General features: G+C 48.1%; 1 protein-coding gene across 1 annotated transcript in view; it reads left to right on the top strand.

Annotated features, from left to right (window-relative positions):
- The window catches only part of LOC142765373 (uncharacterized), a 192,974-nt gene that overhangs the window by 84,589 nt on the left and 82,434 nt on the right, over positions 1–25,951 (top strand). The window contains exons 2-3 of the mRNA XM_075866222.1: positions 18,234–18,440; positions 19,659–19,723. Of these exons, the coding sequence (XP_075722337.1) occupies positions 18,234–18,440; positions 19,659–19,723 (272 nt within the window). The remainder of the gene's footprint in view (positions 1–18,233; positions 18,441–19,658; positions 19,724–25,951) is intronic.

The raw sequence follows: 25,951 nt of genomic DNA, 5'->3' as shown, positions 1-25,951 counted from the left end.
GAACGCCGTCCACGCGTCCTTGGCTATGGATTCTGCCGGCAGCGCAAGCCGACAAGTGAACCCTCTGCGGGAAGCCACCAGTACGTGTCTTCGTGGTTCGTCGGCAGTGCCGGCTTCTCCATCCAGGAACGCCGTTCACGCTTCTTCGGCGATAGAGTCAACAACCCGGCCGCTGCTTAGGCTGCCCATCGGACCACCTTACGGACGGTGTCCATGCCTCCCCTGTGGTACCAGGGCATCACCCAATGGACACTATGCTACCACTTCGCGGCCGTAATACGCACGGGCTCCTGTCCTTTGGGAATGCTGTTCAAGCTTCCCATGGCCTGCATTCCCTGTCCGATACTCTTCCAACACATAAGCCACCAACTGCCCATCCTCTCTTTCAGTTGAGCAACGTTTTATTAAGTTTGCAAACAACGCACGTAATTCTCGGAGGCAATTTCAACTTCCCGGATGTAGAATGGAAATCCTTTAAACCCGTGTTGAACACAACGTCTTTCCTGTATACTACCTTTAGGGAGATGATTAATGCCCACTCATTATTTCAATTTGTCGAAACGCCAACAAGAATTGGTGGTGACAGTGCAAACATTCTTGATTTATTTTTGTGCAGTGAACCGGATCTTGTATCCTCTGTTGTCACAGTCCCTGGTATCAGCGACCATGAAGTTGTTGTCACTAAAATGTCTTGTAGTGATAAAAACAGCCGCGCTCAGGCACCCCGCAAGTGTTCTCATATGGAAAAGGTGACTACCCATCACTGTCGCGTGAACTGGATGCATTTTTTCCTGAGTTCCAATCGCATAGTTCATCGTTAGACATGAATGCGCAGTGGAATTTCTTCAAAACAAAGATAATGTCCTTGACCCAAACTTTCACTCCTTCGTGTATCATTTCGGCCAGGCGACGCAATGATAAACCATGGCTCAGTAGGGAGCTCCGATCAAAGATAAATAGAAAGAATCGATTGTATCGAAAGTATTGCCAAGTGCCTGATCCTGCGTTGCTTTCAAAAATGAAAGAGATAGGCAAAATGGTGACAAAAGCTATGCGCAGAGCAGAAGAAATGTACCTTTGTGATCTATGCGAGAAACTTAAAACCAACCCCAAGGAAGTGTGGAAATACGTGAAAAATAAAAGTAATTCTAGACCCACTATTCCTGACATCATGGACGGGATAAATTACGAATCTAACACGGAAGCCAAAGCTCAGGGTTTCAATACATACTTTCAGTCTGTGTTCTCGCACCCAGTTAACACATGTAGTCTATGCCAGAATGATGGCTCGCTCCCGCAAATGAACGACATAGAAATTTCCGAACGCGGTGTCGTGCTCTTGTTGGAAAAAATAAATGTTCACTCTGCTCCTGGTCCTGATTGTATATCCAACTTCGTCTTGAAAAACTGCGCAGTGTCTATCGCCCCTTTTTTAACTCTCATGTACAAAACGTCGCTTGAACAATGCGTTTTACCGGCTGATTGGAAAAATGCCAACGTAATCCCAGTATATAAAAGCGGAGATAAAACAAAAAAGTGTAACTACAGGCCCATTTCTCTGACAAGCGTGTGCTGCAAGACACTCGAACATATCATTTACACAAACTTAATGAATCATCTTCAAAGTAACAACTTCTTTTCCCCATTGCAACACGGTTTCAGGGCGGGTTTCTCGTGCGATACACAACTGGTCGAGTTTACACACGACATTGCAGCTTCTATTAACTCCGGCCTTCAGGTTGACTGTATATTTCTGGATTTCCAGAAGGCATTCGATTCCGTGTCACATGTGTTGTTGTTGCAAAAGCTTCATTGTCTAGGCATACCTAATGCCCTTCTCATGTGGATTGAGGCGTACCTTTCAGGAAGACAGCAGTGCGTGATTCTTGATGGTGTGTGCTCATCAAGCGTCGGTGTATTGTCAGGAGTGCCGCAAGGGTCAGTTTTGGGGCCCCTGCTTTTTCTTATTTTTATAAATGATATCTCCGACAATCTCTCTAGCCGTGTTCGATTGTATGCTGACGATTGCTGCATTTACAGTAACATTACCTCTGAAGCGGACACCGTTCAATTGCAGAATGACTTGAACTCCATAGTTTCTTGGTGTGATTCATGGAGAATGACACTAAATCTGTCGAAGTGTAAATTGGTGAGGTTTACGAACAAAAAACAGCCTCGGATTTCAAATTACGTCATGGCCGGGGCTACCTTGCCGGTTGAAACAGAATATAAATATCTAGGGGTCATTTTTTCTGCCAACCTATCTTGGAACGCTCATATCAATTACTTAACATTAAAGGCTAGTCGAGTGCTAAGTTTTTTGAGGCGCAATTTCAGACAGGCACCAACTTAGTTGAAAGAAACACTATACATATCCGATGTGCGTCCCATATAAAAATATGCCTGCAGTGCCTGGGACCCCTCAACAAAATCAAATATAGAAGCCCTGGAGCGTGTACAGGCACGCGCAGCACGCTTTGTGGCAAGCAATTATAACTTTACCATAAGATCAGCTCACATTCGTTCAGGATTGCAATGGCCTCTGTTAGCTGACCAGCGAAAATACCTACGACTGTCCCTATTTTTCAGCATATTCATGAACAAAACAGGCATCGACAAGGATCACTATATATAACCACCTACCTATGTGTCACGCCGTACTGACCATTCTTTAAAACTGCGTGAATACACTTCCAGGATCAACGCATTCAAATACGCCTTTTTTCCAAGAACCACGCATGAGTGGAACGGCTTGCCAGAGGAAATTGTCTCTGCGCCTCCCTTATCTTTTGTTGAAAATCTGCACAATTTTTTGTTGAACTAATCATTACTGTACATTTCTGATGCGTTTCGTACTAATTATTTTCTTTTGTTTTTATTGCCCTGTGTTACCAATAGCACTCTTCTCTTTCAACGTTTTGCTTTCTATTTGCAATTTGATGCCTTATTTATGACAGTGTTGTTTCACTTTGTTGTTTCACTTTGTTATGACTATGTTCTTTCAAACGATACAGCCTTTTATCCGCAACCATCTTTTTCGGTATATCGACTGTACTGTATTCTTTTGCTTGTTCTCCCCCCTACAATAATGCCCGTAAGGGCGATGTAGGTACATGTATAAATAAATAAATAAATAAATAAATAAACGCTGTTCATGCTTCCTTGTACGTGCGTGTCACCACCGTGAGTACTACAAGAACCACGTACTTCACGGACGCGAACCAAAGGGGTTCAGAAGCCTCGTGCGACAGTGCCGTGGAGCTGCGGCGTACCATTGCACTGCCTCACGCCGAGACTAACAAACTGACAGCGTTGATCGCCGAGCGAGCTCCTACAATGTTGCCAGCATTGTCTGACATTAACGCAGTGTTGGATGTAGGTGCCTCTTACGACATTGAGGCAAGCACACTGGAGCAACGCAGGGAGCTTCGGTCTTCTCTGATCGAGCTCTCACACCAGCTCGACTGCTTCGCGTCGGTGATCTCTGCGTTGCCACCTGCCACCTCACAATCACCAGCCATCTGCGAACTACCGGAATTCCACGGGGTCCGGAACGACGCCGACAGCTGGGTGGCAACCGTCAAAGCGATAGCAATCCGCGAGACCTGGACAGAATCTCAGAAATGGACCGTGGCTGTAGACCTTCTTCGGGAAGGTGCAGCGGCGTGGCAGCGGTATGAAGGTTGGAAGCAGCAGTCATTGGCGGAGTAGAGCTGCAAGCTCATAGCTGCTTTTGGTCCTAATCCTTACCACCTCTTCACCGACGCACCCTCATTTGCACACCGAGCTGAAGTGGAGCAACACCTCGAAGGTTCCTCGGAGCCCTCCAGCCGCCCGGCAGAAAGCTTCTCCGCCTGTCCTACGAACGACGTCAGACGCAGGTGCAACACGCCACTGCTACACTCAGTACCCGCGCCTGTACGCGACCGCATCATGTCAGTGGAAGAGGCTGATACCAGTCGTCATACAGCTCAGTTAGAGAAGCCAGTCCCAATATCATTTTTAATGAGGCAAGTGGAGACACCAGCATCGCCTATGCTTGAGCCGCCTACGGTCATGGCGCTGGTAGAGCCCAAGGTAACCACTGCTGGTCTCACTGACCAAGATCAGGAGGAGAAAGTTGGTGCTCAAGACGCAGACAGCAGCCAATACGATGACAGCTTCACAGAATGTCCTGCCGCAGATGCCAAGACCGGCCGTGAATTATGTTTTCTGCCACACATCAAAGAAGTTGCGTACCTACTCTCGACACCAGCCAAGGCACCTAGCACGTCTTTTGGGATACGCTTTCGGCAACCCTCGTCCGGTGTTTTACGTCAGCCGCTGATTTTGCGGCCCGTCCGAAGCGCGCTGTCAGGTGCATGTTTAGCTGCTTTCCACTGAGAGTCTCTGCATGGCCGAGACCAACCACAAGGATGCAGCCAGTCTCGACCTTCCGATAGACTTGTCGCAGACTCCGGCACCCAGTTCCAGCGTCGTCGAGGCCGACCTCCGAGATGCAGCCAGTATCGACCACCAGATCTACTTCTGGCAGATACCTGGACCAAATCGCAGCATGGCCGAGAGCATCAGCAGCAACGGGGCAGCCAGTGCCAGCCGCCTGAGTCCACAGCCCTTCTTCAAGAGACATCGTGGCGTGCAAAAGAGCGACCGGCTCGAGGCAGCCAGTGCCGTCAACCAGAGACGCTTTCCCCAGACCGTCGCTCCATGTTGCATTGTGGTCCGGGCTGACCACCACGATGTAGCCAAGCCCGCCCACCAAAAACTTTGCCGCCAGATCCGCGCGCGCGCAGTCTTGGCCGAGTGTCATGACCAAGAAAGACGCTGGCGCTTCGGTGCGCGGGTAGCTAGAGCAAAGAAGAACGAAGGCAGAATAAGAACAGCTGGCCCAGGATCGGGTGTTGTCTCTTGTTCTCTGTCTTGCTCATCACACAACCTATTTATTCGGCTCTAGAAGTAATTGAAATACGTGCGCACGATGCGGTCAAGTATACAAAAGTACTTCAGGAGATATTTTTGCACCATTGAAATCATATATATTGTACGAGCTCTGTTATGCCTTTTCGATACATTGTAGAAAAAATCTAGCCTTTGTAATCAAAACATTGCGGGCAATGCAAGAATTACGTCCTGTACACTCGACACAAATATGCAATTGGTGCACATTGTACCCAATATAGAAGGAATAAAGAAAACAAGAGGTGGCTTGACGTGACATTCTTCAAGCCCAGTCATAGAAAAATCAAACTGGGACATGCTGGGAATCTATCAACAGCATGAAGCACGAGGGGGACTGGTGTCTGATGAAGCTGAATTGTGGACGAAATAAACACGCTCTCTTGTACGTATTGTTTCCTTTGTGGTGCTGAACGCTATGTGCTACAGCCAACCATGAGAAACTTTTTCTCGGGTCAAAACAAACTTCGCTTGTGTTTTATAAGGCTAATAACCTAACAACGCCAAAAGCAGCGCTCTTTCAAAGAGAATAGCAGAATGTGTGTACCTCTATGTTCATCAAATGAATCCTAGTGTCCAGTATAGTGGGCATGGTTTTCCTGTGAAAATCGTACTATCAACTTTCTTAATTTTTCGCATGCTTTTCAATAGCCTGCCAGTTAAAAAAAGTATAAAAATTTTTGTTCTGCCATAGAAAAATTTTGGGTCGGCAAAGAACATGGCTTATCCACAAATGAAGTATTGAACCTGATATTAGGAATACTATAGATTACCTACGACGAGAAACAAACTAAAGATTGTATTGCAGTTGGTCGTAGCTTTTCCTTATATAGACTATCTGTGACTATATATTAAACTGTGATGACTCGAGTTCAACCGAGCCAAAAAAAGACAGAAGTCCGCAGTATGGCGCTATCCTCAGTCTGAAAAACCGTTCATGGCCGGTCCGGAACATGCTCGCGTACTCTACACCGGCCGGCGTTTAAACCGCCTGGGTAAGAATGTGCTGGCAGCGGGGCGCTATTCTTTGATTCCCACAATGAGGGACGGGCGAGAACAGGTTGAAGAACAAAGCCATTTCCCTAGAAACTCCTCAGCGTCGTGGTGGGAGGACAAAAGAGCGAGCGAGGGGAAGGGTTCAACTTCATGTGGCACATGGTGGACGTTTAAGGAACTAGCCCCTCATGAGCCGGAATCCTGGCCTCGAATAAATGCCTAACATTGGCAGCGTCGGCCACCTGACGAATGCAAATAATAAATTTCTGGGTCGAAGCAGGAATCGAACCCAAGCATTCTGCGTCGCAGTCTAACATTCTATCACAGAGCTAGGCCAGGTCTCCCAACTACTTTTCAAATAGACGCTAATCTTTGTGAAACGTCAATAGTGTTTGCAGTGATTCCTACCCAAGTTTTTAAACATTACGTACTCCTTTCATATAGCCGGGTCAACGTCAATTGTGTTGAGGTGCCATGCGCTTGAATTGATTTGAGTAGCAGTGTAAAGGGCCAGCATTTCCGCGAACATCAGCGCTTCAATCAGCTTCTAGTGTCACCTAAACACATTTCCAGCTGACATCGTTCTGCAAGTGGAAAACTGGTTATATAAACATCTGCAACTTTTCAACATATGTCTGTGCGTGCAACATTTGTACATTTATTTAGCGTCATTTCATGACGTGTCGCTCAATGAAAATGCAACACGGTCACCTTCCTTCCACGTGCTTCGCATAAGGTTGATTCTCAGGTACGTGGGATCTGCCAAATCTTTTATCATCACCGCCTCAGGTGCGATAAATAACGATGAAGCGGGCGTTCTCGGTAGTACATACACAAACATTCAAACATATAGTTTATATAAAATTACTATACAAGCCAGCCGCATTATACACAGTATAGAGATAAATATATCGTTATGGAATCAATCGAAAGTTCACATGCAAAGAAGAAGGAAGAGTCAAGGACCACACATCACCATGGAATTTGGCCAGAGAAAAAAGGAGCGTCTCAGATGCTACGCCTCGCAGCGTTGAGTCAGACTCGATGCTCCGCTGGGTCAACCGAATAATCACGACGGTTGTTGTCCGGGTGCCTCGTGCCGACTCACGTTCAGGTGAACGTTGGGGCGGGCTGAGGACTACTCTTCATTCAAGGCCACAGGCTCCGAGGTACCGGGCGTCGGCAGGAGCCCCGAGATCTCCCTCTCGTTCGTTGCTGCTTCTTCCATAGAACTGCCTTTCCTCACGTGCTGCTCATCCGCCTTTCTGTTTTCTCCTCCCCAGTGCTCGTGCCAAGAAAGTTTACCGCATCTCTCATCTTCTTGTTTTCTTGTTTTTGTCTGTGTCACAGTGTCTCAGCAGCATTGCCGTCTTAGTCGAATACACTTCGTCAGAGTCCTTACACTCAACATATGACAAAGCCCTCGTGCGCCGACCCCCGAAGATGCTTATACGACTCAAGAGGCGCCGACTGACTATACTCCAGAGTCCTTGAAGGGTGACATGACTCAGCAGCAAGGTACCATAACTTCAGACATGACCTTCGCCGTGGCTTAGGTGTCTACTGCATCTGCGCTCTGGTTCAATCGACTGGTCGCTGTGCACCTGCCTGCCCTCCGTGATCATCGTGCGCAACTTCGAACACGTGCTTGCGCGTCCTTCGACTTGACCACCCATGCCGGCACGCGAGCCGAAATGAAATGATGATGACAGTATTCCATCGCCGCCGACATCCGCACCACTATGACCGGAACACTGCTTCTTTTCGACAGTCATGTCGGTGTCATGTGTATTGTCGAAGACGCCGCCACAGCTGGTACACTTCAGTGCTCGGCCGTCATGCTCCCGCATCATTGAATCACAACGTTTCATTCACGTTGCCAGCGCGGTCACCTCGGCGCCCTCCCATAGCTCCACCTGTAGGTACCTTTGTCAGCCGCGTCTCCTTGAACAACCGGGTGCGCTCTCGAACGAGGCCGCCAAGTCATCGTGGGACGCACTTGTCTATGACCACCATTAACCGGCTCTTTCAGCTTCTTCCCTCGCACTTTTTCCAGTGTCGCCCGCCAGAGACGTACTGGTTGCCGATAGTTCCTTCTCGTTGACGACCCTAACTATTCACAGACCCTTTTACCTCTCGACCTGCACAGGTTTGTATATACGCTCTCATGGTTTTCATTCCAGGTTCGAATCGGTGCCGTGGAGGTATCTGTAGCGTCATCATCATCGTCATTCGTCATCATCATCTCATAGCCACCACGCCGCGCTTATGGCGCAGCTGATGCATAGCTCGAGCTGTGTGAGAACAGAATGAGATCACGCACCTGGCGTGCCGGACGCTGGCAGCCGCCGGGGCTCCGCTTTGGGCCTTGTATAAAATAGCGAGATTGGCCCGGCCCGGCGGTCACCTTCGATGTCGTCTCACGTCTCTTCTCTCGCCGCTACACTGTCGTCGACAGAAGACAGAAGACGCTTTTTCTCTAAGTCAGGAAGCAATGCGTTGCAGTCCAGCATTGACTGTGACTTCTGGCACAAAAGGCAAGCCTCCTCCTTCGTAACAGCACTATTATGGAGGACTGCAGCTAAAGCTGTCGACTGATTTTCACGGCTGCCGGAAGTCTGCTGTTTCTTGAAAGAGGTATCTCGCCGCTGATAGCTGGTGAGCTCTCTGCACTCGACATCGATGCGCAGGTAAATGAGCAGATCCTAAACCTCTTCCTTCGAGCTTGACGGGGTCTTCGCATTTGACTCTTCAAGTCGCCGTCGTTAGTAATATTCCACCAATATGCCTTGCGGAATGGATTTCATTAGCACCTCGCACAGCATAGCAGAGTAGCAGGATTCTGAGACGATGAGTCCTTTGAGCCCTCCTATATTGACCTGAACAAAGTCATAAAGGCTTTTCAGGGCAATAGCACTCGCCGACATAGTGACGGGACGCAGAGTGGGGAGATTTCTGAGGTGCCTTTGCTCAATCATGCTGTTAAGACGTTTATTGGCGGACACTCGTTGATAATCCACGACAGCGACAGTCAATGCGGGGACCGACTCTCTGCACCAGCTGCTCTTCTTCTTATGAAAAGGGCGACCCACTAGAAGGCACTGAAGAGGACGACCCACTGTTCGAAGGCTTTGCCACAACTACCCCGGGTACGAAAAGGGAGCCGCCTGACGACCTAACAGGTGGTTACAATGAGCGGGTCATGGTAGGCCTTGAGGTGCTCCACATTAACAATGTCGCGTTCTCTACGGCGCATGTCCGAAGATGGTTCGATTGGTTCAATCAAGTAGTTTACAGGAAAAGTGCATTTGACGACACGGTAGGGGCCTTCGTATTTGAGCAATAGTTTGGAAGATAGGCCAGTTGCAGTGGTAGGGATCGAGAGCCAGATGAGCACTCCAGGGAGGAACGCGGGCGCAGTAGTGCTGGCGTCAGCGTGAATGCTTTTTTGCCGCTCTTGATCGTGCACAGTAAAGGTCTTTGCAAGCTCTCGACACCCTTCAGCAAGCTTGGCTGTAGCAGAAATAGGCGCCCACTCAGACGGATCTGACTTGTACGGAAGTATCGTGTGGATGGTGTGCGACGGGTTCCTTCTATATGATAAAAAAAGGTGAAAAGCCAGTGGTGCTCTGAGGGGCGGTATTATATGCTTAGGTGACGAATGATAGAATGGAATCCCAATTTGTGTGATCGGCGGCGACGTACTTGGAGAGCATGTCACCGATCGTACAGTTGAAGCGTTCGGTGAGGCCATTCGTCTGCGGGTGGTAAGCAGCAGTTTTGCGGTGAACAACGTCGCACTCTTTAAGAATGGCTTCAACGACTTCAGGCAGGAAGACGCGGCCTCGGTCACTGAGCCGTTCCTGGGGTGGATTGTGTCGCAAAATGAATCGGTGGAGCAGAAAGGAGGCCACATCGCTCGCTCTAGCCGCGGGGAGAGCGGCCGTTTCGGCGTATCGCGTCAGGTGGTCCACAGCGACAATGGCCCAGCGGTTACCAGCCGACATCAGTGGAAGTGGCCCATACAAATTGATGCCAACGCGCCCAAAGGACGTGGCAGGGCAAGGTAGAGGTTGCAGACCTACCGGTGACAGGTGGGTTGAAGCTTTTCGGCGCTGACAATCTATGCAGGAACGAACGAATGTCTGTACATTGTGGTACATGCCGCGCCAAAAGTACCATTGGCGAATGCGGTGGTAAGTCTTCGATACCCCGGAGTGCGCACAATGCGGATCGGAATGAAAGAACTCGCATATGTCAGAGCGCATACTGCGAGGTATGACTAGTAGCCACTGGCGGCCGTCACCGTTGTAATTGCGCCTGTGGAGGAGGTCGTCGCGAACGGCGAAATGGTGGGCTTAACGACGCAACGCGCGAGTGGATGGAGTGGATGGATCAGTCAGCAAGTCTATCAGTGAGGCGATTCATTGATCCTTGTGCTGTTCAGTAGCAATGGTATGAATGCTAATGGAAGAAATGGCAAGGTGAGACGCTGAGTTGTGGGCATTGTCGTCAGGCAAGGGAGAGCGTGATAGGGCATCGGCGTCAGCATGTTGCCTTCCATTGCGGTACAGCACGCGGATGTCGTAGTCTTGCAGGCGGAGTGCCCACCGGTCGAGACGGCCTGAGGGATCTTTCAATGACGACAACCAGCATAGTGTGTGATGGTCGGTGACGGCATCAAATGGGCAACCATACAAATAAGGTCGGAACTTTGTAAGGGCCCAGATGATTGACAAACATTCCTTCTCGGTGATGGTGTAATTAGTCTCGGCCTTAGTAAGCGTACGGGTTGCATACGCACCGACATATTCCGGGAACCCTAGTTTGCGCTGCGCAAGGACAGCGCCAAGGCCGACACCACTGGCATCCGCGTGTACCTCTGTAGGGGCCGTAGTGTCGTAGTGGCGGAGTATGGGAGGCGACGTCAACAAACGACGGAGCGTTGTGAAAGCGTCATCGCACTGTGATGACCACGAATGGAGAGGCCCGTTAATTCCGAGGAGCTTCGTCAGCGGTGATATGATAGTCGCGAAGTTTCGAATGAAGCGCCGAAAGTAGGAACACAGCCCTACAAAACTGCGAAGTTCCTTGACGGATGTCGGTAAGGGAACTCGGTCACGGCCCGAAGTTTAGCTGAATCAGGGAGAATTCCGTCCTTGGACACAACGTAGCCGAGTATTGTCAGCTGCCGAGCTGCAAATCGGCACTTCTTTAGGTTCAGTTGCAGACTAGCGCCACTCAGACACGTTACAACATGCCGTAGGTGTTAAAGATGCGTCACGAAGTCTGGAGCGAAAACGACGACGTCATCGAGGTAGCACAGGCACGTGTGCCATTTCAGGTCACGCAGAACAGTATCCATCATGCTCTCAAAGGTGGCGGGCGCATTGCACAGCCCAAACGGCATGACGTTGAATTCGTACAAGCCGTCGAGGGTGAGAAAAGCGGTCTTCCCTCGAGCGTCCTCAGCCAGAGGTACTTGCCAGTAACCTGAGCGCAAATCGAGGGATGAAAAGAATTCTGCTCCTTGCAGGCTGTCAATCGCGTCATCTACCCGCAGTAGTGGGTACACGTCCTTACGTGTGATCTTGTTGAGGCGTCAGTAGTCCACACAGAACCGCACTGAACCGTCCTCCTTCGTGACGAGAACGACCGGAGACGCTCAGGGGGTGCTAGAGGGTCGAATAACATCACGGCGAAGCATGTTGTCGACACGCTCGTTGATTACATGGCGTTCTGTGGGAGATACGCCATATGGACGTTGCCGCAGTGGTGGCTGTGTGCCTGTGTCAATGCGATGCGTAACGGTGGATGTGCGGCCGAGAGAATGTTGGGCGACATCAAAAGAAGACCGGAATTCTTCCAACAGGCCCAGAAGCTGGGAACGCTGGCCTGGCGTAAGGTTGTCTGGAATGGAGGGACCGAATACATCATCGGATGTTGAAGCAGATGTCGAAACAGCACTAAGCGTACTGGAACTTGAGCAGTGCATGTCATCGGGTTGATCCATAACTTGTTCGTCCTAGATGGGTTCTACGCTGCCGAGATATTCCCCTCGCACCAAAGTAACGCTGTACGGGGATGAGTTCACTACAAAAATAGTGGTCTGCCGTGAGTGAGTTGCACGGTCGCGAAAGAAACCAGCAAGCCTTTTCTGAGGAAAACACGATGCGATGGCGAGAGGAGTGCAGTGGTGTCAGAAAGGCTTGCGCAGTAGACCGACACCGTCGCGGACGAAATTTCAGGCATTTGGGTGTTATCTCTGACGAATAACTTGCTTGCAGCAGATGGACTGTCCGCCGGCGTCAAAGAAGAGAATTGTGTGAGTTCTATTTCAGCTCGCGCGCAATGAATGATGGCGTCATGGCGGGAGAGAAAATCCCATCCTAGGATGACGTCATGGCAGCATGAAGGAATTAGGATGAATTCGACCGCATACATCACGTCCTGAATCTTAAGGCGGGCTGTGCACATCGCCGTAGGGTGAATGCTTTGGGCGCTGGCTGTACGGAGGGAGAGCCCGGAGAGTGCGTGGTCACTTTGCGCAGTAATCGGCTAAGTTTTGCGTCCATGACTGATACGGCGGCTCCAGTATCTACAAGGGCAGAAGCATGAACGCCATCCACAAGTATGTCTATCACGTTCGATGGGCTTTCCTGAGGGCTTCCGCTGTTCGACAGCGTCGCAGCCCTTGCCTCGTGGACTGCGACGACTGGTTTTCCTGGTCGCCCTCGAGTGGACGTGGCCGCATCGGCGATAGTGAGCGACGTCGCGGAGATGGTGAACGGCGGGTAGACGGAGTGGGGCAGGACGACGGTGACATAGGTGGCAGTTGGTCATAAGAGCGGCTTGATTGGCTTGGAAAGTTAGAGGCGACCTGCGGTTGCTGCACACGATTGCAATAGCGTGCTACGTGACCAACGCGACCACAAGCAAAGCAGATGGGGCGATTGTCAGCAGTGCGTCATCTGTTCGCGGGTCCCATCCATGTCGTAGAATGCGACGGGCGAGCCGGCTGCTGATATGAGTGCATGGTGTGCGGCACTCGGGGCACGTGGGGGACGTCGGCGTATGTAGGCGACACAGTTTCTCCGAATGCCTGGGGCCTCGCGGTGGTTTCGGTGTAACTTAGAGGGCAAGCCACAGAAATCGGTGGGGGCGGCCTGGCTACAACTTGGGCGTAGCTGAGTGGCGCAGATACAGGAGGCGGCCGGTGGTATTGAGGAACGACCTCCGCGATTTTTTGCTGAATGGCTCGGCGGAGCGGAGGTAGAAGTGTACTTGATGGCTGCTGAGCTTGTAGCGGCTGAGAAAAAGCCAGTAAAGAGACCTGGCGCGCAACTTCCTCACGCACGAATGACTTGATTTCGGCGAGCAAGGTTGTGTGGTCCGGAACTGCTGACAAAGCCGAGAGACCAGCATCACGTAGTGGCGGTCGACGGGTCATCAAGCGCTGCCGCCGAAGCTCGTCGTAACTTTGGCATAACGTAATGACTTCTGCCACAGTGAGAGGGTTCTTGGCCATGAGCATGGTGAAGGCATCGTCGGCGATGCCTTTTAGAACATGCGTGATTTTGTCAGCCTCTGACATGTTCAGGTCGACTTTCTTGCACAAGTCAAGGATGTCCTCGATGTAACTTGTGAAGGACTCGCTGGTCTGCTGTGCTCGTTCACGTAAACGGTGTTCGGCTTGCAGTTTACGAACGGCAGGATGATCGAACACGTCGACGACAGCGTTCTTAAAAGTAGACCAAGTCGGGAAATCAGATGCGCGGTAGTTGTACCACATTCCGCCCACACCCGCGAGGTAGAAAAACAGGTTACCGAGATTAGCTGCGTCGTCCCAATGATTGGGGATGCTCACGCGTTCGTACATGGCGAGCCAGTCCTCGACGTCGGTGCCATCCGCGCCGGTGAAGAGAGAAGGGTCGCGGATGCGCGGGACACCGGGACATGGCGTCGGCGCAGGAGGGAGCGTTTGCTGAGCGGCGTCCTGGTTCATGGTAGAAGGCACGGTACGGGATCGAAGCTCCAAGTGCATCGAATGCGAAGCGAAGATGTTTGAAGGGCACAGCACTCTCAGCCCTCTTCACCAAATTGTTAAGACGTTTATTGGCGGACACTCGTTGACAATCCATGACAGCGACAGTCAATGCGGGCACCGACTCTCTGCACGAGCTGCTCTTCTTCTTATGAAAAGGGCGACCCACTAGAAGGCACTGGAGAGGACGACCCACTGTTCGAAGGCTTTGCCACAATGCGCACGTCTCCGAACCACTCCTTCAGTATAGAAATGGCGTCCTCATAACTGTTGTCTGATGTTATTATGCCTACAATAGCATTTGCCCCAGGTTTGTCGATAAGAGTTAAGAAGTAGCGAAACCTTTTGACGTTTTTAGGTCACGGGTTCTCATGTACGGAGTGTCAAAACAGGTTCCAAAATGGTAGCCATTTCCAGCTGGACTCGTCGAATCTTATAAGGTATTGCTTTGAAAGCCTTGCTTCTGTGCTGCCGGAAATATCTGGCGGGGATGCTTGACGTGCCAGAGAAGAGTTGGTTGGAACCTCACTGTTAGACTTGGTTGCCCTGATGTCCGGACAGCCAGCACCTGGATGTGGTATTTTAGAAGGCAAACGCTCCCCGCAGTTTGGTTCTCGTAGTCTAGCACCAAGTCTATATCCGCCAGCACCTCCTCATACGTCATGTGGGCATGCAGTGCTTCGTGAGCCTTCGCAAGCTAGTCGGTACTTTTCTCCAGGCGCTGAGAAATGCTGCTAAGCACCGCCATGTCAATCTTATTGGAATCTAGAAGCTCATAAATTGCATTATTGATCTTAGTGCTGTGTCCCGTCTAGCTGCTATGAAGTTTCAGAGATGTTCCAAGGTCCCCCTTGAAACCGGGTTGGGTTTCGGCACCAATGTGAAATTCGAAGGTTTATATTGTGGTAACCAGTTTAAAGGACAAATACGCCTGGAGATAAAAAGCAGAGCGTCTCCACGCTGCGGTTTATTGCGGCGCAGACCGAAAACATCCCGTTCCCCACGCTATTCCTCGTTCTTCTCTTCCTCTAGCGCGCGCAATGTGCATTGTTTTTAACAGAGCGCCTTAAAGACTCGGTTATCCAGCCCCTCTGTTTTTAGATGTGAAGCAGCTCTTTGACTAGCCTGTGTTCCGCTGTCCTTTCATATTAACGCGCCGCGCCACAGGTGTTGACGTGGTGCCAAGTAGGACACGCTACTGCGGCGCGTTTACTTCATGCTTTTCTCGCAGTGCACGCTGACGTCACTCTCCACCTCGCCTGCCGCGTGCTCGCCGCAGCGCCCGCATATGCCGCCTCGTCCGTTCGTCCCACAACACCTGCCGGGACAGCTGCGCACAACACCGCCTTGTCGGTTTATGTGCGATAAACCTGAGTCACGCCTAACGTACGCGTTGAAATATGTCTGTACGTGTCCCCTACAAGACCTACGCTAGCCATCGCTTCAAACGACTCTTTCAGTGCTTACCGCAGCACCAGCGTTAGCGCCATTCAACCCGTGCTAGCACCCGTGCCAACGCTACTGCTTCGCATCTCACCAGGGATCCCTACGGGGAGATGGTCCAATTTTTATACGGCAGAATCGTTTTAATTCATTGGCTTGACTGTTCAGCCATGGTGGTAGAACATGTAGCCTTGTATGGCACACGGTTAAAAAAGGAAAATGAAGGTGAGGTGAAGAAATTCTAGGGCAGGAAAGGAATGCCAGCTCAGAGTAAATTATCGCATCAACAACTGAGAAAGAGAGAAATACGGAGAAATAAAGCCAAAACATTTGGCAGTTCCCATGCACTGTGGGAATCAATGATGTGCGAAGCACGAATGTGGAAGGTTGATATTTCACTTTAACTCATATAACCCAGCCACAACCCAGCCAGTGTCCTGCATGACCCTCAAACTTTTCACTGTTACTTGAGTTTTAGGTAATCGCTTGGCTAGGTTTAGGTCTAGGTAATCTAGGTCTAGGTCTAGGTCTATTTAGGCTAGGTCTAGGTCTAGGTAGGAAGTCTAGGTAATCGCTTGGCTACAAATAGCCACGTGCTTGAGGTCATAAAGGGGCCATTTCACCTGCGTGTAGCTGAGCGCCATCCCGCGAAAGAAATATGAGTTATTTAGAGTCAAATTTTGTTCACGATGCCACTGATATTTTTGTCGATTGTTTGTCAGTTATTGAGTGTACAGTACCTTTCGCAGGACAGTGATAGGCACTAATGTTTTTTTGCTCGCGTTGTGCCAGACATTTCTGTCCTACTTATATGACGGCTAAAATTAGTGTTTCATAGAGTTTTTTTTACCTAAAGCCTTATTTGGTTTTCTGAGGTTGTAGAATCAATGATTCCGGGAAAAAATTTAGTTTTTTTCCTACGTTTTTCCATATATAAGATAAAATCAGCACAGCGTTACGACACGGACATAAATTATAACGTCCTTGACTTCTATGTCATGATTATCATCTTTGGATGCGTCATATACCTTTGTCGTCTATTCACGTCACGTAATAGTAAATTTAGTATTACATGACGTCATATGTGGAGCTAGCGAAACGGCTGCGATCACGATAGAAGCGTAGCATGTAGTCATGTTTTACACCACACGCGTGTCATGATTATCATGTTTAGACGTGGCATTTACACTCGTCGTCCATTCACTTCATGAGATACAAATTTGGTATATGTGGAGCAAGCGGAATAGCCACCAGTACGCTCTGAGCGCAGCATCTATTCGTGTTTTACATGACACGCGTGTGACCATTGTCATGTTTTGATGTGTCATTTACATTTGTTGTCTATTCACATCACCTGATGCCATCTTTGGTATATGTGAAGCTAGCGAAATGGCCGCGAGCACTCTATGTGCGTCGTATGTAATCATGTTTCAAATGACATGGCTATCATGATTATCATGTTTAGACGTGTCACATACCTTTGTCGTCTATTCCCGTGACGTGACACCAAATTGGTACTGTAGAGCTAGCGAAAGGGCCGCGAGTGCGCTGTGGGTGAAGTATGTAGTCATGTTTTACGTAACACGCATGTCAAGATTATCATTTTTGGACGTGTCAATTACCTTCGTCCTCAATTCACGTCTCCCATTACCAAATTTGGTATATGCGAACCAAGCCGAAGGGCCATGAGTGCATCATCAGCGTAGTATGTTGTCATGTTCTTACATGACACTCGTGTCATGATTATCACGTTTGCACCAGTCATATACCATCGTCATGTATTGACGTCACGTAACACCCAATTTGGTATATATGGAGCTAGCGAAACAGCCGCGAGTGCCTCATGAGGGTGACATGTAGTTATGTTCTCACATGACACGCATCTCATCATTATTATGTTTGCACCAGTCATGTACCTTCGTCATCCATTCGCGTCCCGTAATACCAAATGTGGTATATGTGAAGCTAGCGAAACAACCATGAGTGCACAATGAGCATGGCATGTAGTCATGACCAGTAATAACATGAAAATCATGACATGCACGTCATAATTTCCACGTTAGGGTCTGTCGCTTGTGTTCACCATTCCCTCATTGCATACCTTACTTCTTTTGGAAATTATCATGTGAACTAAACCACCACACGTTCTGCAAGACCATGAAATGTATATCATGACATTCATGGCATATGTGTCTTGATTTTAATGTTATGACTAGTCAGTTATGCCAGTGATACAGCCATCTTATGCCATACCAATTTTGGTATTGATATCATTGTCGGGCCGTCCAGGAGAGATTAAAGTCGTAGGCGGCTAGATAGATAGATAGATAGATAGATAGATAGATAGATAGATAGATAGATAGATAGATAGATAGATAGATAGATAGATAGATAGATAGATAGATAGATAGATAGATAGATAGATAGATAGATAGATAGATAGATAGATAGATAGATAGATAGATAGATAGATAGATAGATAGATAGGCTCAAAGTCACCAAGTTCGCTAAAAAATGCGTAGTATTTAAAATGAAAGAGAGCAAGAACAGAAAAAAAGAGTGAAACAACGTTAGAAAACAAAGAGGAAGAATGACACAAAAAGAAGTAAAAATAAACAGAGAAAAACATTGACAAAGAAAATTAGCGCGAAATAAGTTCACAGAGGGCGAACGAAGGCCGCTCATCTGCATACAGAACTATAGAGGAATATGTTCCCAGCGAGCGGTGATGGCCCTCGCTTGATGAGTCTTTTAATACATCGGTGACAATTAGTTTTCCCCTGGTCCTTCACAGGCGCGGCGTACTAGTGACCAAGGCGATGAGTCATCACCCACGAAGTTACCCCAGCCGACGGTAGGCGCACACTCAGAGGCACGAGCTGTGCAGGGTTCCTCATCGGAGCACACGCACCCAGGCAGCTCCGACGAAGGCCGTCAAAGCATGATTCATGCCCACCGCGAAGAAAACTCTGCCCCTACCGAAGGAGTCATCAATCGACAGGTGCTTACACAATTTACATTGCAGTACGTGTTTGTAGGAGCGAAATTATTCTAAAATGGAATTGATATGCTCTGGTGAATGAAAAAGTACCAATGTTTATAAAAGAGTATTTCACATAAACAGCAAAAAAACACTAGAAAAAAGGATAGAAATTGTGGTAGTACAAGTGCTGAGAAGTCCAGACAACTAGCACGATTGAACACCCTTCTGCGAACAGAAGTGACAATCTCTTAAAAAAATCATGGTGGGCCTTCACCGCAAACCACGATGACTCGGAAAAGGAACAAAACTCTGACAGCGTAAACCACACGATGGCCATAAAGCATCCGTCAATAAAGGTCATCATTTAAAGTTTATGCAGAGCACTTACAAAAGACCTTTCTTTGGTTTGGAGTCTTTTGAACCAACACGTAGGTAGTTTCTAGCAACTGCAAATATAATTAAATCCTAAATTACCTTGTTTTTTAAAATAAAAGTTGTTCAAGCAATTGTTACATCAGCAATTTACAAAAAAGGCTAGTATTATCTCCATTGCCTTTTTCTTTATCGAATATCATACATTTGAACAAGAAGGGAAATCTGAGCTAGTTGGTGGCCGTTAATTTTCGATAGCTCACAGCGCAAGAAGGACGCAGACGAAGTATAGGACAAGTATCAGCGCTCGTATTGTCCTATACTTCGTCTGCGTCCTTCTTTCGCTGTGAATTGTCGAAAATAAACTATCATTACATCTATTTAAACACTGTTCACATTCATTGATTACAAGTATCAGAAAAGGTTTATAAGCAATGCACGCCATAAATGTGAATGTATTTTTTCATACTGAGCTTAATTCCACAAACACGGCCAGCCTCAATAAAATTGCAATTACAGATATTGGAAGCTGATTTAAACCCTTAAGCTCTGGACTTTGTGAAATAAACGTTCAGTGTATACGAATAAATAATTTATATGCACCAATTACAAGTGACCTTGAACATAAGTCAAGTTCATCTGAAAAACGACGAAATTACCTTGTGGGCATTGAAAAACAGTCATCTGTCTTGTATCGGACAACAAAACCAATGCACGTCTATGTGTCCCATGAGCTCAGCTTAGTGTGCCTATAGCATGCATGCCGGTGCGTTTAGCTTTGTTTTTTGGATATTTCAGTTTACTTATTTATCATTCACTCACTTAAGCTTATACAACGTGTTCTTTAAAACCATGACCTAGAAGGGCCCCGACGAAGAGACCCCTCGCACAACGCATGGGCGCTCTTCCAGGCATCGGTCCAAATCTCGGTAAGTTTGCGATTACATTAAGCAAGCGACGTTTCCTCGCTGGTGCCATGTGCTGCGAGTCGCTCCAATGCTACATTTCCGCGCACACCCACCTACGCGCGCTCTCATGCCAGCCGACTGGCTACTTTATCATCTTCAAAATAAGCTTACCTGTAGTAGCGAAGTATAGGGCATATGCAAAGAACAGTGTATTTATATTCTGGCCATGCCAGTCGAGAAATGTCGAAGAAATAATAAAAAATACTTTCATTGGCAATAAGTAAACCTACATTTGGTGAAAAAAAAATATTTGCATCTGGGGGCTCGTTCAGGATGTAAAAACTCCATACTCGGTGAACGTTATCAAGCGTCTTTATTTTAATCATTGACTTTAAAAAAAGGCCCAAGGCCCGTTTGAAACTACTAGTGGTATTTCCGAGCAGCTTGTCTGGCTGGCTGCCGGAGCTCGACTCCCGTCACTTTCATGACGCTCTTCCGCCTTCGATGCCATCACGTCATCTGGTCGTGCTTCCAAGACGCCAGCCACCGGGTGGAAGGTCGAAACACAGCGACGCTCGGCTGGAAAGCAAGAGGTGTGCCCTCGCGCTTCCCGCTTCCCGTAACCATTTGAAGAGCCATGGTCTGTTCATAAGTTTAACGACCTACGCGACGTCTCCGACTCGCGGGTTGTCAAGAAATGGCGTGAAGGAATCCCGGGCTGCAACACTGATACATTTTGCTCCGAGTCCGCGAACCTGCGTGCACGCAACTAACTCCTCCCCCTGAGGAAGTCCTTTGGTGAGGCGGCTTCTGTCTATACAGGCTTGGAAGAAGGAGACATGGATGTATGTTGTATGAACACCGCTCTTCACAAACGCGTTGGCACCAACACAATCTCAAACGCTCGCGAATGACAGCGGACAAGTGATCTTCTGGCTGCCAGAAAATTGACTCGGACCTCGAGGTCGTTTCTTTTTTCACTTCATTTTCGTGTATTCAGCTCTCGACTAGCAAAGTAGCGTAACGCTTGAAAAACGCAGGCGTGACCCTTTCATAGCATTGACCTTAAATCAATTAGACCCCTCTTCTCAGACCATTTCCATTTTTGTTCTCAATTCTCTTCCTGTATTTCACTTCGAAGTTGAACTGTTGCGCATTAAGGCTCTATCTTAACAGCTTGCTGCTTTTCCCATACATTTTTTTAAGCCATGACTGCGGGCAATGATCGGTCTCTACAGCAAATTCGGTCCCCTCGAAATAACATCGCAGTTTTTAATTAGTCCGAACAATACATAAGCATTCTTTCTCTGACGTGCTGTAAGCCTCTTTAAGCGGAGACAACTTCCGAGTGAGGTACAGCACGGGGTGTTCTTCGCTCTGCCCATTTATCTGAAAAAGTACGTCACAGAGACCACGAATATTAGCGTCGCACTGGAGGATTAATCTGCGACTTAGATCAGGTGCAGCCAAGACTGGCTATAAATACAGAGCAGTGATCACTTTCCAAATTGTTTCCTCTTTCTCGTTAGTCCAAGTCACCTTTTCTGGTTCACCTTTCCTCAGACCTTGGACTCGCGAGTTGGGAGTAGCTGGGTATGAAATTATCTAATATCTTTCTTTGTCACGGGCGTCGGGAAGATTTGTATTGTTGCTGCCTTCGCTTTTATTTGCTCACGCTTTCTGCGCCCCATTTTATGACCCAAGTAAGTGACGCTGGTACACTCCAACTTGCACTTTTCTACTTTAACTGTCAAACCTTCAGCGAATTTAGTTGCTAGAGACAACATAGCCAATATATATTTGGGCCCAGACTTCGCCTTGGGTAGGCGTCCAAAAACACCGACAACTATTGAGAATGGTTCCAAAATATACGGACCTTTATCATTGCGGCTTTCTTCTCGGTGGATTTACACATCTTCTGGCACGTCTGACAAGTTTGTACTAACTCCTGTATATCTCTGAAATAACGTGGCTAATAAAATTTCTTGAATAGTCTTTTTTAGTTTTGTTTACTCCGAGGTGCCCTGCCCACAGGCGATCGTGGATAATACTCCGCAGCTCGTTCGATCATCGTGAAAATTGACTGGAATTACTATCTGATCAAAGTTTCGGCAATGTTTATCTTTGTAATTGCGATAAAAGACACTACCTCTCTACCTGAGCGCGATGTTTTTTGACAAGACGCTTTAGCCTAGGCTGCTGCTTACAAACTTGAAGGGGTATTTACACAAAAACTTTAGCTTCGCGTTTTTCTGCCGCAATGTGTTGCCAAGGGCATTTAGTCATAACACGACACGATTTTTGCTGCATCACGCGAAAGATAGTTAATTACAGGCCCATCGTTATCAACTAGTTTCAGTTTCAGTTTGAAAGAGCTCCAAAAATGAGAAGCCGCCGGGTGCAACTATAACCACCTAATATGCGCCGCTTTTGACTACTTCAGCACACTGTGACACACTTCCACTCGGTCCGCATCTCTGAACTGTGACACACTTCCGCTCGGTCCGCATCAAGAATTACTTTAGAATAGGAAATGAATCTGCAGCGTCGTCAAACATAAAACTTTCAAAGGTTACGCCACGGTCACGCACATCGCGAGCAGCCGCCGAAAAGAGTAGACTGTGGAAACAAACGCGCCAAAAGAAAATGGTGCCTATGATGTCATGATAACTTGTTTTATTTTCTACAGGATGGTGAAGTGAGGGCCGTAGGGGGTCACTAAAGAGTCCCCTTCGAGGGTGTCAACGGCACAATGAAGTCGAGAGCCCACGCAAACTTCAAATTTATTTTGAAGTACCTTCTAAGCCGTGCTTGCTGTTGTTATTTGGCAGATTCTATATGCATGTTCACGGTAATCAACTCCACAGGCTAACTCGGCTGCGAAATTTTGTGTTGGTACCCCTCGAAACAATGGGTCGTTTTTCTGAGCGGTCCTTCCAGTATTCATCCAGTATTCTACGAAAACATCCAGTATTCTATGAAAAGAAGGTTCAGTTGGTTTCACCAAGGTGTCCTCGCGCTCAGTTTCGGTGTGCGCTTTACACCCGGCGCTTACATGCGGGCACACCGTTTTAGCGCTAGCTTCATCTTTTCTCGCACTCACGGGCTCCTTGTTCTATGTTTGTTCCTCTACATTTCCTGAAGTTAGTGATTCCTTCCCGTCAGCTACATCTTTGCTCTCTGCATAACACCCTTCGATCACGTCAGGGCGAGCAACTGTGCATCAACATCAGCGAACGCCTTTCCCTGCTCATTTAACATCTACTAAGATTTATTGGCAAAAAGTTAAGGGTACCCTCGGGCAACAATTTTGATACAACTGCCACGGTGTGCAAAACACCGAATGGCCCTTCAACTTCAACTCTTGCTATTGCAGACATAAGGAGTCTTCGCTAACTGCTTGGCGAATCCAAGCGCATTCAGATACGTAATCTTCACTTGATACGTTTTTAGATGCGGAGCATCTTATACTCGCGCCTTGTAGTGCGCCGTCCGCACCGCTTCTCGAACATTCGACAGCTGACGCGCGCGCATGCGCCGTCGCGCCGTCGCCCACTCTTCCACCATCTGTGCATCCCTTCCTCCTCTACACACCGCGCGCGCTTCACTCCTCCACCATCTGTGCACCCTTCCTCCTCTACACACCGCGTTCGACATTTACAATTCTCCTGATTCTCCAGTGGACGCGCATGTGGCGTCGCGCTTCGAGAACATTCAACAGCTGACAGTGCATGCGCCGTCGTGCTGTATATATACTCAAGGTCGGCGCTCGCTCGCTCAGTTGCCGCTCGTCGGTTGGTTTGTACGGCGCGTCGACGTCCAAGGTCGCGGTGAAATGAATTCCAACGAATCCACAAACACAATGATCGACGTCCCTTCGACCAGCGCCGCCCTTTCGCATACGTGTGTACGTGTTCACTCATTTAACATTCCTCCTACAACCACGTTAACCAATTTAGCCATCGACCCAAGTAAGTCGCAATTTAACACCCCATTTCACAACCACGTTAACCAATTTAGCCATCGACCCAAGTAAGTCGCACTTTAACACCCCGTTAACCAATTATATGGTCCGCATCCTCCTCAGTGTTCCCCCGAGGGAAGCTGCGGGCAATTTTTTTGGCTGGACAGCATCTATGGTGGCCGCCTAATCACCGAGTACTTTGCACTTCTGGCCATTTAAAATTAGATATTTGGTGTATGGATTTAGTGGTTCATTGTTACTGGGAACACTGCTTAATATAATCGTGAATACACGCTTTTCCTTCCAGCCGTTTGTGGAAAAGTGACCCTCTTTTTTGTAAATATCGCAAATTGTGGGCCTTCTCTTTTCCAATTTTCGTGACTATCTCTATGGCCCTTTTCTTCGGGCTCCCTGTGCTTTTCTCACGCTTGCACTAGATTGCGCTGAATTGAATGGTCCTTTGCGCTCTTCATCCCGCATGTCTCGCGGCCTTTTACGATAAGCCTGCTGCCCCGGGTGAAACTTTAGAACGTCCTGTTTGCTTAAGCCAGTTTCTTTGAAGCCACGACTTGCTATATAATCTTCCGCAAGGTTCACCGCTTTTTTTTTTAGACAGACGCCATGTTCTTTATCCCTCACCCACAGGCATATGTTTTCCGGCAAGGTTTCATAGAACTGCTCAAGAACAATTAAACTTCGAAGCTTGCAGAAGTTGTCTTCTGCACCAGAGCCTTTTACCCATTTCACCAAGTTATTAGTTATGCTACAAGCAAATTCAACGTAGCTTTCATTCGCCTTTTTTCCTTCCTATCAATCTATTCTTTTAAACTCTTCGAAAGAGAGCTGAGATTTAGCGAGCACGCTTGAATTCACCAGATCACAGTCACTTGCTTCACCAGTGCTGAGACGAGCAGCAACCTGCGATCCCTATTGCAAAAAAATTCGTCCCCAGCGTAAAGTCAGTACGTTTTTTGGCACTGGTACACACTGGAGACACTGATACACACTTGTATATTCTGGCACTTCGCTGGTCACACTGGGAAAAAGCTGTGTCGCAATGGTATGGGCACTGGCTTGACTGCTGTGATGCTGGTGCACACTGCGAAGCGCTGAATGCGCTAAAAGTTTCACTGACAAGCGCTGGTGAATACTGGAGCACGCTCTGTTCTAACAAGCGCAGCGTGCACGTTATGGTAGCAAGTGCCGTGGTCTGTTTCGTTGTCGTTGAATATAAAACGCTTGACTCGACTGCACGGAATAGATGCTACCCTTACAGATACCAAGCATACGTAATTTTTTCGCCGCACGTACGTATCGCAGCATATGTAATGCACTTTTTTCGATATGCCCCCGCGTATACCAGCCATATTCGCATAAGCCTTGTATTGCTGTAAGGATTCCAAGTTGCAGCGTTTGTAAACCTGGAGCTGCCCGCCACTCTTAACAGAAACGGGAAATTGTTTTTGCCGCAAGTTGACGAAACGTAAATGAGCTCCCTCGATCGCTTCGCAAGGTTTCCCAGTGCAGGCGAGAAAAAAAAGCTATCGTTCGATTCTGCCACGCCGCGCAAATGGATGTCCAGCCATGCTTACCCTTCTACTTAGTTCAGGTAACAGTTAGAAATGTTCCGAAGCTCAAATGCAGAATCTTCAACCATCCCAACTCACCACGTCGAGAGCGGTCTTACCCAGTGCCCGGCCCAGCGAGCATTAAACCTGTCGTGCCGGCCGCGTTGTTGTATATGTTACCAGCCCTTCTTGCTTCGTGTACACATTTTTTAAGTGTGAGAATAACTGTAAGTATAGTTTAGACATCTATGAACCTAAACCGACTGTTATGCCTTGTGTCGATGTTCGCACAAGAAGCGCTGACGATCGAACGTCGCGCTTTCAGCTACGCAGGCTGTCACCGAAAGCTGCCGGCCACACTTGGCCGGTACTTCACTGACTGATATGTTACAACTCGTAATTTCCAGTTGGTAATTTGGTACGCTTTTGTGAACTGACTCCCTGGAATACGTTTTCAGTGGATTGCATCAGTATTTCTATGGGTGTTTTTTTCATTTGTTGGTATTGATTTAACTGCATGTATCTGTACACTGGCACGCCCACTGTATACTGTCAGCGGAGGCCAGAAATACGGCTGTCGCTCGGCGTCGCCACTTCGTAAATGCAATTCTGGTATTGACTGACTTCTCCATACTTCAGTTACAGTTTAGGTAAGAGTCGGAAACGTTGCAAAGCTCAAATGCAGAAACTTCAAGCATCGCAACTCAGCTGCTTCCA

This window comes from Rhipicephalus microplus, chromosome 1, assembly GCF_043290135.1.
Source record: "Rhipicephalus microplus isolate Deutch F79 chromosome 1, USDA_Rmic, whole genome shotgun sequence".
NCBI classification, from domain to species: Eukaryota; Metazoa; Arthropoda; class Arachnida; order Ixodida; family Ixodidae; genus Rhipicephalus; species Rhipicephalus microplus.
Note: the sequence above shows the minus strand (reverse complement) of the source record. Positions and strands in the feature narration are given on the sequence as shown.